Here is a 15,798-nt window from a genome sequence, read left to right as displayed (position 1 = left end):
AGGTATCGACTTAGAGAACATCGTCTACTACAAAGATGACACGCACTACTTTGTCATGACGGCCAAAAAGCAGAGTTTGCTGGACAAAGGGGTGATACTGCATGTGAGCAATGGATTCCTTTCGGGCACCATTTTTTGTTGGACTTCTTGATATGATCACGAGAAGAAATTTATATTCTGATGGGTTTTTTTTTCTTTCTTCCCCTGTAAGGGAATAAAAATGGCACTGAACACATCTGGAAACCGACGCTCCTTATTAGTTTAACTTAGAAGTATTCTTATTATGAAGAGCTGAAACTATAAACAGGAGGAGGAGAGTAGAAAGGGCCTTCGTGGCCATGATTATGATTGGCTCTGACGGTTACCAACATGGCCAATATTTTTTGAATAAGCCCAACCTCTTCCTCTCTGCCCTCTCCTGCTTGGAGACTGTTTTAAAACAGCAGGAAACTTTCATGTCATGTATAATTAGCCCGTTTGACTTTAGGTAACCTGATGTACAGTTATAGCCAATCGCATAACCAAGTCTTTCACATTGCTAGCCAAGAACCTCTGCCACGAGCTACCTTCCTAGACTCTTCTTTTAAAAGAACTATTTGTTTTGAGACAAGCTCTTACTAAGTAAGTGGCTCTGTCTGGCCTTGAAATAGCTCCGTAGCCCAGGCAAGCCTTGAACATGTAGCCTCTGAGTAGCTAAGACTGTATGCCAGCCCAACCAGGCCCTGCCTTAGTAGGTCCTCTTTTGGAGGGCTGAGTGTTGAAGCAAGAAGCAACACTTGGAGTTTACAACATCCTGACAGAGACTTGGTTTTGGCTCAAATGTAGGTACTAGAGGTCCAGGGAACACTGACCTGAGCAGATTGGGGTATATTCAAGGCTTTTTCTAGTTGACAGCAAAGGCCTGGTGTCTGCCCTTAGCCAGTTCCAGCTCGGCCCCTTTTCCGGGTGACGAATTGTATGATATGCCCTGAGCTGAAGATGTGAAACCTACATCACAGGCTGGTTCCGTAAGGACCGTGGCTGTCTCTCACTTGCTCTCACAGATCGGGATGTGAGAAAGGACCGTCTCCACGCAATGAGTGGATAGAAGAGGCCTTCAAATGTGCTGACCTGGCCCCGTGCAGTTCCCACCAGCCCCAGAGCTGACTCTTAGGGAGCCTTTTGTGTCTGCAGGATGGTGGCACATCAGGCCTCTTAGAATGAGTCACACTACCGCTTTATCTAGAGCAGACTGGAGAGAGGGCCGACAAGCACGCGCTTTCGACACAAAGTCTCCTTTCCACTCGAGCGAGCGTTGTGTCTGCGTCTCAGCATGGTAACCCCCGTGGTACGTAGGGAGCAGCAAGACAAGGCTCTTGGTACGGAGTACCCTGCCAAACAAAAGCTTCACACAGCTACTTCATTATCTGGGGCTCTTCTGTTGCCATTTTTACAACCGGCGGGATGCCCGAGGTCTGAGTGAAGACTCAAACCAGCCATCCACGCAGAGCTAAGTTTTCAGTTAAAGCTGAATAAGAACAACCCAGGATGCAGAGGTCTGATTTGCTTTGCCCCTGTATTTTGTAGTGAAGTGCCTCCTCCTGCTAAATACCGAAGTCACTGTGGCCACTTCACATTGAACTATCAGTATCTCCTTGACCATCTTCACTCTCTGTGCTTTGGCTTTTGACAGCTTCTAGTTGTAGCGGAGTCCTGTTAGGGGCACCTGGAACCTACTGCCCCCTCCTTAGGGACGCATATTTGACTGCATGGAGAGCCCATTTTGCGTCATGATCCTTTTTGTTTGCTGGTGGATTTCCATAGAGCCTTGCAGAATCCTCTGTGTGGTTTAGGAATCATATATTTTATTCATTTTGAGCCTGGCCCTCCACACCGCACTTCTCTTTGCAGTCAAACCTTCAGGTTTCCTTTCGGGCGTGATACGTCCGAATTTCTTGCTGTCAAAAGCTATCAGAGCCCCCCCCCCCCCGCCAGATTAAAGGGATCATGGGAAACACCCTAAACTTTGAAGCTGCCTTTTCCATTTATGAGCTGCTGTTTCTGGGCTATTTTATTTGATATTGTAACAACTCTGAGATCGATGGGTCAGGATTACAGTAGGTTTGCTCCTAATGAGTAGAAAAGCCAGGTCTGTCTAGGAAAGAAAGCCGATTGACTCCTAACCAACACACCCACTCCCCAATCCCATTCTTTATAACCGGTATAAAAGATTCTGTTTAGGAATGAAAGCGTGGCAGGGAAGAGAACCCCATGAGACGAGGTCACGTTTGGTGTTTGATGTGGGGTTTAGCTGGCCACCCGGTCACGTTTGGTGTTTAATGTGGGGTTTAGCGGGCCACCCGGGTGTCCCTGCTTCGGCTGCTCTATCTTGGCCTTCCCTCTCCCTGGACAGGACTACACAGACACGGAGCTGTTGCTTTCTCGGGAGAACGTGGACCAGGAGGCCCTGCTGAACTATGCCCGGGAGGCTGCAGACTTCTCTACCCAGCAGCAGCTGCCTTCCCTGGATTTTGCCATCAATCACTACGGGCAGCCGGACGTGGCCATGTTTGACTTCACCTGCATGTACGCCTCTGAAAATGCTGCCTTGGTACGGGAGCAGAATGGACACCAGTTACTAGTAGCTTTGGTTGGGGACAGCCTCCTGGAGGTGAGTACTGAAGGCGGCAGAGAGCTAACTAAGTGGTAGACAGAGGTAGTAGTGAGGAGTGAGTCTAGGTGTCCAGGGAGGAGGGTGTGCAGACACACCCTTACGGGAGTTGCACCACAAGGAGAAAAGATGATGGTTTTGGGATGCTGGATTACTTCCCTCCTTTAGTAGCTGAGTTACTTTAACTCTGTGTCTCTTTCCCTTGCAGCCTTTCTGGCCAATGGGGACAGGGATAGCCCGGGGCTTTCTGGCTGCTATGGACTCTGCCTGGATGGTACGAAGCTGGTCCCTGGGCACCAGCCCCTTGGAAGTCCTGGCAGAAAGGTAAGGGGAAGAAGCCATGGGTGCCTCTTACAGGACTGGGGAGTCGGCCTGCTTACTCCCCACCAAGTGGAAGTTCTTCCTCCCTCTTGTTCTATCTTTAAGGATGCTTTCATGTCTGATAGAGGAAAGGCAAGGGCTGTTTTATAAAATCCCAGGAACCTCAAGGTGAGCCGCCCATTGACTGGTCCTGATTTCTTTCCAATGATCATGTGAGCGAACGTGTGTGAGCAGCATGCTGGCCGCTGTGCGTCATAAGCCGGCAGAGCAGTGGGGCAGCAAGCATGGGAAGTGGCTGGCTGAAAGGGAAACACCAGCGTGCTTGCAAACAGCTCCCCAACCCCTGAGGGTCAGGTGTTTGGAAGCAGATGATTGTAAGTGAGGCTAGGACAAGGAGCGATAATTTTCTGGTTACCTTGAGCAGGAAACATGCATGAGATTTCCTGGATGAAGCTGATCACTGATAGGATTCCCTGTCTTAGCTACTTTTACATTATTGTGACAAAACATTTTGACCAAGGCAGCTTATAGAAGAGAAAGTTTATTTGCGGGCTTACAGTTTCAGTTTCAAGAGACCATCATGACTGGGAAGGTGGCACCAGGCAGGCAGGCACTGGCACGATAGCTGAGACCTCGCATCTGGTCCAGAAGCATGAAGCAGAGAGGAGGAGCTAAACAGGAATGTCAAGGGCTTTTGAAACCTCAAAGTCTACTCCCAGTGACACACCTCTAACAAGGCTTCTGATCCTTCCCAAACAGTTCTACCTGCTGGCAATGAAGTATTCAGACATATGAACCTTTGAGGACCGCCCCCATTTAAATCAACATATTTCGCTCCCCAGGCCCCCATAGTTTTGTGGCCATATCAAATGCAAAATGCATTTAGTCCTATAAATATTCTGCCTGTCCAAAAATGTCTGTGGCTCAACACTGTTATCACAAGTCACAGTCTCCTGAGACTCAAGGCAGTCTCTTCATTGTAAGCCTCTATAAAATCAAAGAGCAAGTAACATACGTCGAACACAGTGGCACAGAATATACATTACCGATCAAAAAATGGCAGAATGGGGGTATAATGCGGAAATACTGGGCCAAAGCAAGGCAGAAACCCACGGAGCAAGCTCCAAGTCTTGTAGTTCCGTGTCTGATGGCAAAGGGTCTGGAGGGCTCCGTCCTGCCAGCCTCGCTGTCAGTTACACTCCCTGGCAGCGGGTCTGTCATTTCCATCAACCTGGGATTTCAGCACAATGAGCTTTACTTTCACAGATGCACACTGCAGCCCCTCAGGGACTCCCCTGTAATATGCCTGGGCTCAACGGCTCTCCTTAACCACAACACCTCTACCGGTACGTCCCTCGTGACTCCAGAGCCTGAACTCAGATGCTGCCGTTTCCAAGTTCGGCTGCCCACTTGGGGCTGCTTGAGTCACATTTGCAGCAGCGTTGGCTTGTCGTGCTCTTTAGGAGGAGAGTCATAGGCCTTTTCCTCCCCCCAGCTTCAGGGTAGCCGCATGAACCTCACCCCACCATGCCCTTTTCTCCACTTCCCAGCAGGCCTCTCTTCATCTCTTTCAGCACAAGCCTTGGTGCCAACATTAAATTTCCTTGTGCCTGCATTCTCCTCAAACTGTACACTTTGTGATTTTATTTTTGCCCCAGTTGCTCTCTTTTATTGTGGACCTTCATAAAAATGACTACTAATAATCATGTGACAGAGTCATTGTTAGGCTGCCTTGAAATCTCTCCCACCAACAAAATCAGCCTCAAATTCTTCAGTCTTAAGGCAAAGGCAAAAAGCAGCTGCTTTTCCCCCCTCCCAAAGTATCTTAAGAATGGCTTTTAGCCAAGCTGCTGACATTGTTCCCTTCTGAAACCCCTTGAGCTGGGCCTCCGTAGTACACATTGCTCTAAGGGCTGCTGTCTTCTCAGCTCTTACCAGGAGGGCCTGTTAGGCCATGCCCACAGTGTTCAGAGGTTTCCCTAGTCCAGAGTCCCAGAGTCTTTACTTTCCCCCCAAAATCAGCAGTCAGGTCTGTCACAATACCCTATCCTGGTCCTAGTTTGTGTTACTAGTGTCTTAGTGTGGGTTACTTTTGCTGTGGTGAAACACCGTGACCCATGCATCTTAGGGTAGAAAGGGTTTATTTGGCTTTCACTTCATATCCCTGTTCATCATCAAAGTCTGGACAGGAACTCAAGCGGGGCGGGAGCTTGAGGACAGGAGCTGATGTATGCAGAGGCCATGGAGGAGTGCTGCTTCCTGACTTGTTCCCAATGGTTTGCTCAGTTTGGTTTCTTATAGAGTCCAGGGCCACAAGTCCAAGGACGGCACAGCCCACAGTGGACTGTGTGCCCCCACATCAATCACTAATTAAAAAAATGTCCTCCAGGCTCGCCTACAGCCTGATCTAATCAAGGCATTTTCTTAGTTGAGGTTCCCTCCTTGTAGGTGACTCCAGCTGTGTCACGTTGACATATAAACTGACTAGCACATTCTGTCATTTTAAATCTCTAGAAGGCTTGTTTTGTCTTTGTCTTGTGTTTTGAGATAAGAGTCTCACTCTGAACCCGAGGCTGGCTTAGAGCTCACTATGTATTCCTAGCTAGCCTTGAACTCAAAGCAATTTTCCTGCCTGAGTGTCAGAGTGCTAGAAATATATGTGTGAGTTTCCACATCTACCACTTCACCAGCACTGTGCTGAGCACTTCAGCGCATGACCTTGGGACAAATAACCACAGACATGACTCATTGAGGAATAAACAGACCTCTGGCCTCACAGAGAGGGTGTTTAGAAGTATCCTTCATACTTCAGTTTAAATATTCTACTATTGAAAAGGGAAGGCTCAGCAAAAATAACTGTGGTATAAGACGGTGCATCCCAGTAACCCTGCACAAGCTGGCCACGAGGTTTCTTTTTAATTTCTTAAAACCCATAGTAAATACAGGCGCACTTCATGCCCGCCTTGTAAATTAGCAGCATCTGCTGCTGCCCACGCACTGCCCCTGCTCTTCCCTTGTGGCCCTTTCCCTAGTTCGGGACCGTGGAGTCACTGAGTACTGGGATTTGATTACATAGATTTTTCTGCAATGACTGTTCGGCTGACTTGGTTCTTGTCGCTGCTGCGAGCACACCGTTGTATGTCGTTGCAGGGAAAGCATTTATAGGTTGCTGCCTCAGACCACCCCTGAGAACGTGAGCAAGAACTTCAGCCAGTACAGCATCGACCCTGTCACTAGGTATCCCAATATTAACATCAACTTCCTCAGGCCAAGCCAGGTAAGAGCCTCCTTGTAAGTTTTGTGTGCCTAGGCCCATGTTCTGGATGCCCAAAACTCTGGTCTACGGATCAGATAGGAGTGTGTGTAACTGTTTGTTATACAGTGAGTGTAGCTGCGTTTGTTACTATACAACCCACACTAAGCGATCCATGTTGATGCCTCTGTGTTGTTGAAATAGGTGTTTTTTCCCATTGACACAGTCATCACAGAGGGTCAGTCCGTCCTTCCTTTTCTTTATTGGTTGGTCAGTTGTTTTGAGTTTGGGGTTGGGGTGGGGCGACTCGTGCTGTAACCCAGGCTCAGCTGGAGCTTACTAAGCCCAGGCTGGCTCTGAGGTGGTGATTGTCCTCTTGAATCAGCTTCCTGAGTGCTGGTTGTGAGCCATCATGCCTGGCTAAGCAGAGTTTTGTTTTGTTTTGTTTTTTTTTAAATGACTCGTAGAAGATCAGAAGTCACAAAAACAATAGACCCAGAACTTCACCAGCACCTCCTAATTCAAGCCACATGGCGTGGAGGGGAAGGGCACGTAGTTGGGAAGGGTGACGTCACTGCAGCATCCCCACCTCACCTGGCCCTCAGCCAGGCGGTTTGGCTTTCTCTGAGCCTCAGTTTGTTTTTTGTTTTTTTTTTTACCTGAGAAGTGTAGGTGATGCCCCTTGCCTACCCCGCAGGTCACTGTTAGACAAATGGGCTTTAGAAGGCTCAGACGCTCTCTGCAGGTAGAGGGCGTTAGCTTAGATTTTGTACTGTGTTCTCCAGAATCTATAAAGTCGCCTTCTTGTCGAGAGTGGCGTACTTCAGAGCACAGCAGCCCCGAGGAGCAGATTCTTCAGGAAGCAGCCTGCTTCACACATTCGTCTGTATTCTAGAGGCTTTTCTTCTTTGCCTCCTGCCTGGTGTCTGCGGGCCTCTTGTATGTGTTTGAATAGTGCTGAACCATGCGAAGGTGGGCAGCCCCAGACCAGAGCCATCTGCCTTACTCTCAGCACAGCTGCCTGCGGTCAGGTTTCGTGTGCCTCCAGTAACTTCATTCCATTAAAGCTCTAAGGTCGTCATGTAGATTCTGCCTAACTTTGCCATGGCCTATAGCTGTGCTTAGCCATGCAAGACCCTAAGCTCAACCCCCAGCTCCACCAGAAAGCGAGCAGACACATGTAGACGTTACCAGCCTCTGTAAGTGTCGACGTGGTCATTCTTCTTCTTCTCAGTGGGGAGTTGCTGTTCAGGGTTTGCTCTTCCTTTCCAACCTTTCAACTCTCTGCCAGGTGCGCCATTTATACGATAGCGGGGAATCAAAAGATATCCACCTGGAAATGGAGAACCTGGTGAATTCCCGAACCACTCCCAAGCTGACGCGCAATGGTGAGTTCCAGTAATGGGCTGACCTATTTGAAAGAAGTCTGGGCTCCTCCATCAAGCCATTGCGTGACCACAGTGCTATCAGACGCCCTGGGCAGTGGCCAGTGGTTTCAGCCTCTGGGGTTATTAGATTGTTGCCAGAGTATGTTTTGACCGGCATGACCGGGGTAGGTTTGCTAGTGGCATCTAGAGGGCAGAACGCAGGGACATCGCTTACACTTGCTGGGATACACAGAACGGTCCTCACACACAGAGAAAAATCCTGTGGCCTGATGCAGTGTAAGAGTAGAGGTAGACTATGGTTGTATGAACTTTTCCTGAGGAGATATAAACCGATCTCTGTTTGCCTCAGATAGGGGACCAACAATAGACCCGAGCACTGAGTCGACTCAGATGCAGCTCTGTGAACCAGTGGGTTAATAAACTTTACCTGCAGGCACACAGGTGACCTCTAGACGCCCACACCACTCAAAGTCTCACTCCCACAAAGATGATGCATCTCCATAGCTGTGAGGTGGAGTCCTTCCTTCAGTTAACACTCTGCCTTCTGTATGCTCGGCACCTCCTAAGACTTCCCTCGGTTGGGGCAGAATTTTGTAAAACTGGGAGGGAGGTGTGTTCCCTCCTGTGAGGGAACATCAAACAGCTTAAGGGTTTCTTGGCAGCAATCATGGCTGCTTTGATGAAGATAATCATGGCTGTCACACTTGGAGGCCAGTGTCCCAGGACGATCAGTTACAGATCCCAGAGAGAGTGAGAAAAGACACGTGGCAAAAGTGCACTCAGTGCCCACCAGCCCTGGTTAGCCATGCACCCACGCAGGTTTGGGAGAGGCCTTGTAGAAATGTGGTAGGTAGCCTTCTTGCTGCGTCCCGAGACAGCACCACCATGCCGGGCAGATGTGCAGGCCGTTCTGTGTTTGGCGTGTGTTGAACAGCTGTTGGAGATTATCCTTGGAGAGTGGCCTTCAGTACACTGGTCAGGTGCATTAGAACAGACTGAGAAGGGAAATACACTGGGGCAGGGAGACAAGGCCAGAATCTGGGGCTGACCACAGAAGAACCTGGACTTTGGGCCAGATACAAGCAGCTCTCAATCCTCCCCGTAAAGCGGATGGCCTTGGACATAGGAGTTAGAACCTCAGACTTCAGTTTCCTTGTGTTTGATCTGGGAACAACCCTGCTCTGGGGTTGTGGTCATGAGGTCTCTGGCACGGCCCTCACCACAGTGCTTGGCACGCAGTGAGTGGAAACAGCACTGCCGTTGTTTATTAAAGATACCACAGTGGATCGGTGTGGGCAGTGAACTGTCCTGAGAGACACCAGGCAGGTGTTGGTGGTAATTTATACTGCATCAGTCCAAACAAGAAGGTGGAGAAGGCCGGAAAGGTTTGCGTTCCGGCTTGAACGGTGTGATTGAATGTGGTCTTGGGATGTCACAGTAGTTGTGGAAAACAACAGGTAGTCTGAAACTCTCTCCCCTGGGGTGTCACCACTACTGTGTCCACCTAGGGTCTGCAGTTTCCCGGTGTATATGGAGTAGGTAGGTATGAGACATGGAAAATACCTGAGTAGATCAATATCAAAGCCAGGCGATGTTGTCAAAAGTGGGCCCATTTGTTGTCTCAGTCCTTGTGGCCACTGTGAGAGGCTTAGCAAGGTTCCTTTCCTTTTTTTTTTTTTTTTTTTAAGATGTATTTATTTTATGTATGTGAGTACAGTGTCACTGTCTTCAGACACACCAGAAGAGGGCATTGAATCCCATTACAGATGGTTGTGAGCCACCATGTGGTTGCCGGGAATTGAACTCAGGACCTCTGGAAGAGCAGTCAGTGCTCTTAACCGATGAGCCATCTCGCCAGCCCTTAGCAAGGTTCTTATCACGGTCGTTTTTAATGTGCTCACAGATCTCCAAGAGACTTATCGTAAAGCTAAATGCCAGCTGCCTCGGGGACCGGAACAGATTTCTTGAACACAGATCAGAGCTCACAGGTTCTCTTGAGTGTTAGCAGAAGTCCTTATAATAAAGACTCGTCAACGTCAGAAAAGCGTGTGTGTCTGTGCCTTGTCATGGTCTCCATGTGTAACCGTTTGTAGCACAGGCTGCCAGCCTGGTTCTAGGACAGTTGTGGCCTGATTGGCTTTGCCATCGTCGCCCCGAAGCCTCTTCACTTGGCTCTCTGTTAGGACCTTAGCGAGGGAGACTAAGGTTTCATTTGCTTGGGTTTAAGGTACTACAGGAGAAACCTTTTCTAATCTAATCTCCTGGGTGTTGCTGTGAAGGAACCAGTTTCCTCAGCCTGTTGCCAGGCAACTCTCCAGGGAGATCTTGACTCTGTGGCCAGTGAGGTATCAGCTCCCGAGGTGGCACTTTGCCATCCGCTTGTCTCCAGGGACAAGCTGCCAGGACATGGCTTCAGAGCTACAGGTCCTTGTCAGCCGTCTCGGAGGTATCTGTCTGGGGCATGGCCCAGGAATCGGATACGTAGCACCTAAATCGTATTACCGTGATACTGTCACCACGCCGGTGACATGAACTCGCGCTTTACCGCCTTCCGCTGAAAACAGTACTGACATTTTGTCCCTACCCTCAGTAATTTCTTCAGACTGCATATTTGTACTGCAGAGCAAACGCTGTGTCAGGGTCCTGAGGTACGCACACTTGAGTGATCGTTTTTATTGTTCTAGAGTCTGTAGCTCGTTCAAGCAAACTGCTGGGGTGGTGCCAGAGACAGACAGACGGCTACTCAGGAGTCAATGTGACAGATCTCACTATGTCTTGGAAGAGTGGTCTGGCCCTGTGTGCCATCATCCACAGATACCGCCCGGATCTTATGTAAGTCATGACCAATTTTGTCTTTCGTTTTATATTTACCAAGGAGTCCGGAGCCCCTTATGCAAATTTTATCTTTTTTCCTCATACGAATTACTTGGTAAAATGCTCTTTCCAGAAGGCCCAGATTTTGCCTTTGTTATATTTAAAACTCAATCCCCAAAAAGTTAGCTTTGAAAAAAATAAAACAAAACAAAACAAAACAAAATCACAGCATTCAGGTCAACAACTAGTTCTGACACCCACCTGGGCCCGTTAACTTTGAACAAAGGAAAACTGTTTATTGGCCCTGGGTTGAACTCTTCGTTTTTTGGCTTGCTCTTTCCCAGATGCTGCTGGTCACAAGGGAAACCTGGCTAGAACACTTGGCTAGCCCATCCCCACAGAAAACAATACACACGTGCCTGATTTATGATGGTCTTGAGCATTTTCTTTGTTAAAGATCATACTCTCTGCAAGCGTCCGCCCCTTAGCTTCATGAAATATCCCACCTACCGTCCCTCTGCCGTCTCTTACTCATCCATCTACAGAATCGGTTCAGAGTGGCCTCAGGTCAGCGCTCAGATCCCCTCACCCCCCACAGGCATTAGTTACTATGGAAGCCAAACAGAGTCAGAGACAGGAGCACAGCACAGTGGATTATCTTGGCTGCCTTTTTCATCATTAGGTCCAGGTTTTGCCTGTTGTTTTAATGATTGGTTACGGACTCCTAAAAGTCATAGCCCCTGTTTTGTGAGGTTAGCAAGCGAATGATGCAAGAGCTAGTAAAACCAGCCTTGTGTGCTGTAGATTGACAGTGAGGACCATGTGTAGGCCCTAAGCTTGATCCCCTAGTACCACCCAAAACAGCCATAGCCAGGCCAGCCTGTGATCCCAGCGCTGAGAGGGTTAATTAAGCAGGAGAGTTAAGAGTCTCAGATTGAAACTGTCTTCTAGAAAGGATAAGTAAATATGGAGAGGTGCCAGTGCAGCCCTTGCCTAGCGGACCAGGCTTTGGGTTTGATCCCCAGGCAAAATTAAAAGGACGGGGAAATATTTGGTGTAAAGGACTCTGATGCACACCCAGAAGTTGGAAAACGAGTAAATGAAAGTGTCACATTTTGTGATTCGCACTGGGGAAGGCTGAGGAAGGAGAAAAACCGAGTGGCAAGACAGTGTTTCTAAAGCTGAGGTGTGTGTGTGTGTGTGTGTGTGTGTGTGTGTGTGTGTGTGTGCGCACGTGCTATAAATCAGTTCTGTCTCAAAGGGAAGGCAAGGAATTGTAGTGAGGTGGGCGGGTGGGGTGGAGTTGAGGGTCCCACTGGAACACCCAAGTGTGGCCTGAAGAAAGCTTGAGGAGAGGTCAGAAAGCCCTCAGCGGGTCACTCGCACCCTCGGAACTGTATTCAGGATGAATGTTCGTGCTTTAATAGGCTTACTCTCAGAGAAAAGTAATTTGTTTTAAATGGAAAAAAAAATTCCCTGAGGTCAGTAGGTTAGCACAAACTAAGAGCTGCCAGGACAGTGTGAAGTCAGCTGAGGGGAAACCTTCCTCAGTAGCAAAGGCTTAAAACCTGGGGGAGGGGTTTATTAGTGGAGATGGTTGGGAAAGCTCAGGGGATTGAGCAGTGGGAAAACCTTTGGGGAAGGTTTTAGAATTTCCCCACAGCAGGAGAAAGCTGAGTAAACTGTACCAGAACTGTTGGGACAAGTGACAGTCCCAGGACATAGAGGACTCTCCCCAGTCAGGGTCACGACACTCTCAGACATTAGTTTCTGTTGTGTTTGTGGACAGGCGTGCGCGAACACATATTAAGGGAGTTACTGTCCTGAGCTCACGTTATAGTAAGAGTTGGTGTCCCTGGAAGATGCAGGATTCTCCACCCCCCACATCTTCTCTGTACCCCCCTACCCCCACCTCCGTTCTTACTTGCAAAGTAGAGCTATAGTCATTCCCCCCAAAGGGGTTGTGCATTTCCTTAGTCAGGAGGAAGAGTGGAGTCCAGGCAGGCTGATCTGTCCTCCGATCCAGGGATGATGCTGGACTCCTTGGACCTTAGCCCAGGACTGAGACGGTAATGGCACGGGGTACTGTGTTATGGTTTGAGGACAGTTAGCTCAATTTGATCTTTTTCTTTCTTTCTTGTCCTATTTCTCAGAGACTTTGACTCTTTGGATGAGCAAAACGTGGAGCAGAATAACCAGCTGGCCTTTGACATCGCTGAGAAGGAACTGGGTATTTCTCCCATCATGACGGGCAAGGAGATGGCTTCGGTGGGGGAGCCGGACAAGTTGTCCATGGTGATGTACCTCACGCAGTTCTACGAGATGTTCAAGGACTCGCTCTCCTCCAGCGGTGAGCTCAGGGGTCGGGGTCCTGGCCTCCTCCTGCATAGCAGGGACGTCTCTAGAGCCTTACTTCACAGGATCCTTCTCAGCTGTGGGTTCTTAACCATGGTCTGTTTTTAAAGTCTTTCTCACTCTATGAGTATGCAAAGCCAGTCTGGCTAAAGCTTTTTTCCTCAACTCTCAGCACCTTCCCCCAGCCTCTCTCAGACTCATCCCTCTGCAAAAGGGGCTGCTGTTGGACTTGTATATTGTAATACTGCTTCTCTTGTCGTATTCTGCCCAAACTGTCCTGTGTCTTGCAAAGACTCTTCCCAGTCCAAGATCTTTTCTCATTTCTTACCTCTTTATTTTTCTGTTATGGAGTGCGTGCGTGCATGTATGTGCATGTATAATGCATTTGTGTATGTATGTGTACATGTGTGTGCATGTGTATGCATGTATGTGTGTGTATGTACATGTGGGTATGTATGTGTGTGTGTGTGTGTACATGTGTGTATGTATGTGGTTGTTCCTAGGGTCTCATGAATATCCGGCAGACTCCTTAGAACTGAGCCACATCCCTGGGCCTCTGTTTCTCGTGTCGTAGACTTGGCGTCCCTCTTGCCAGTGCCCTGAGTGATGTCTTCTCCCTCTCCTTCGCTGCTGCTTTGATTCTGTGCTTTGTTGGGCTCTCTTCTCCTCTTGCTTTCCTTGCAACTTTTCCCTCTTAGAGATTCCCAGAAATATATTCTTGGTCTTTATCCCGCTACCTCAGCCAACACTCAGTAGGGCTCCAGAAAGTTTTTCTGTTGCAACCTGCTCTGGTTTCCTTTCCTGTTGCTGTGATAACAACTGTGGCTGAAAGCAGCCCAGAGGAGGAAAGGGTTCACTTGGCTTACACTTCTAGGTCACTGTCCATCATTAAGGGAAGTCGGGTGGGAACTCAGTCAGGAACCTGAAGACAGGAACTACAGAGAGACGCAGTTTGCTGCTTTACTCTCTAGTCATTTGCTCACAGCTTTCTTACACAGCCCAGGGCCACCTGTCTAGGGATGGTGCCACCACAGTGGGCCGGGTCCTCCTGCATCCATTAATAATCAGACGGCAGCCCCTCCCCCCAGCCCAGTTTAACCTAAGCAGTTACTCAATCCAGGCTTTCCTCTCAGATCACCCTGCGTTATGAAAGCTACCTAGGACACCACTTATGGCCAAACATTGTGCTTCAAAGTCTTGGCCACGGCGACTGACCTGGGTTTTGGTCCAGCATTTCCATGTGTCCCACCTTGGGCAGTCTCTTAAATTTCTTTACAGTTCAGTCTCCCTGTGTAAAAAGAGAGCGGTGACTATAATAATACTGTGTTATACTAAGAATGCCAGGTGAGCACCAAATAAATGTTCATGGTTCATTATCATTTCCAATTACTAGACTCAAGATTGCTACTGCTCCTCGTATAAATATTAGAACACCAGCCAGCGAGCCAGCTCAGTGGGTAAAGGTGTCTACCAGCAGACAGTACGAACTCAGACAACCGGAGTTCAATCCCTCGACTCCACAGAAAGGCAGGAGAAAACTGACTTTACAGAGTTGTCCTCTGACTACCATGCAGGTTGGAGGCATGTGTGCCCCTCCCCCAGATGTGGTGGTGGTGGTGGTGGTGGTGATGATGATGATGATGATGATGATGATGATGATGATGATGGAAGTTAGAATCCATGGTTAATTGTGCTGTCCTCCCCCCAGTGTCTTCAAGCCCATACACCTTTATAGGCACCTGTGTCTTTTCCTAACTGGATATGCATTTCTTACAACACAAACCCTGAACCACAAGTAGCCCTATTCATTGAGAGCCTCTCTTCAGATACAACTAAGATGGCCTCTGCTGTCCCCCAGACTGGCAGCCCCGTGTCTTGTACCTCTTAACCCTCCACCCCAGCCTGAAGTTGTCTTCAGCAAGATTTCACTTGAGCAATCTGCTATGAGGGCCACAGGCAGAGTCCATCCTTTACAAACAGAAATGTGGGCTGCTGCCCCTGAAGTGTAAGGAGTGGCACTGGTTTTGTGTGTGTGGATGAAAAGAAAGTGTTTAGACCTAAGTGTGCCCCTCTGTGCTGCTTCCTTAGGAGGCACATGCTCTATCCTTGTTGGTAACCCATTAGAGAGCCGTGAGCTTCCTGTAAGGGAGCATGGATCTGGTCAGGCCTTTGTGGCACTGTCCTAAGTAAACATTGTTCTCTCCTGTTTACAGACACCCTGGACCTGAACGCAGAGGAAAAAGCTGTCCTGATAGCCAGCACCAAATCCCCCATCTCCTTCCTGAGCAAGCTCGGACAGACCATCTCTCGGAAGCGGTCACCCAAGGTATGTGTACGCTAGTCACATTAACAGTGGCATCAGAGCTAATGGCCAAGGAAGGTAACCAGGCTAATGTCTGCATCTTCTCTTGGTGCAGGATAAAAAGGAAAAGGATTCAGATGGGGCTGGAAAGAGGAGAAAAACCAGTCAATCAGAGGAGGTGAGATTCATCGTGACTTTGGTTTGTTTGTTTGTTTATGTGTACGTTTGTGTGCCTGTGTGAGTTTATGTGCACCATATATGTGCAGCTACCTGGGGAGGCCAGAGGACATTGGATCCCCTGGAACTAGAATTACAGGTGGCTGTGAGCTGTCTCCTGTGGGTTCTGGGGATCGAACCTGGGTCCTCCGTATGAGCAGTAAGTGCTTCTGACCACAGAGCTGTCTCTTTGGCCACCTGGTGTAAATTATTAATTCTGAAGTCACTATTGCCAGAGCTTTGCATAACCATCTCTTAGGAGAGTCTCTGCGTGGTTTTGCCTTCATTGTATTTTCCAGAAAGTAGCAAGGAACAGGCATGCATGTGTGCTCAGTCTTTCTCTTCATAGAATCACACATTTGGCAGTGCACGGTGGCTCCACTGAGATCGGTGGTACCAGCACAGGTCCGTGTGCCGCACTGGTGCCCCGCGTCCTAAGGATCTTGCAAACTCTTCACGTCAGAACTGTGTAGGGTGCTGTTCAAACAACTTGAAGCCG

General features: G+C 48.8%; 1 protein-coding gene across 52 annotated transcripts in view; it reads left to right on the top strand.

Annotated features, from left to right (window-relative positions):
- Mical3 (microtubule associated monooxygenase, calponin and LIM domain containing 3) overlaps nucleotides 1–15,798 on the top strand; it is a 199,387-nt gene that overhangs the window by 94,333 nt on the left and 89,256 nt on the right. For all 52 annotated transcript variants that reach the window (XM_087658217.1, XM_087658195.1, XM_087658196.1 and 49 more), the window contains 9 exon segments: nucleotides 3–103; nucleotides 2,393–2,650; nucleotides 2,859–2,974; nucleotides 6,122–6,248; nucleotides 7,516–7,612; nucleotides 10,297–10,444; nucleotides 12,580–12,776; nucleotides 14,995–15,107; nucleotides 15,199–15,261. In XM_087658217.1, coding sequence (XP_087514343.1) covers nucleotides 3–103; nucleotides 2,393–2,650; nucleotides 2,859–2,974; nucleotides 6,122–6,248; nucleotides 7,516–7,612; nucleotides 10,297–10,444; nucleotides 12,580–12,776; nucleotides 14,995–15,107; nucleotides 15,199–15,261 — 1,220 coding nt within the window.

Source organism: Rattus norvegicus, chromosome 4 (assembly GCF_021556685.1).
Source record: "Rattus norvegicus strain SHRSP/BbbUtx chromosome 4, alternate assembly SHRSP_T2T, whole genome shotgun sequence".
Taxonomy (NCBI): Eukaryota; Metazoa; Chordata; class Mammalia; order Rodentia; family Muridae; genus Rattus; species Rattus norvegicus.
Note: the sequence above shows the minus strand (reverse complement) of the source record. Positions and strands in the feature narration are given on the sequence as shown.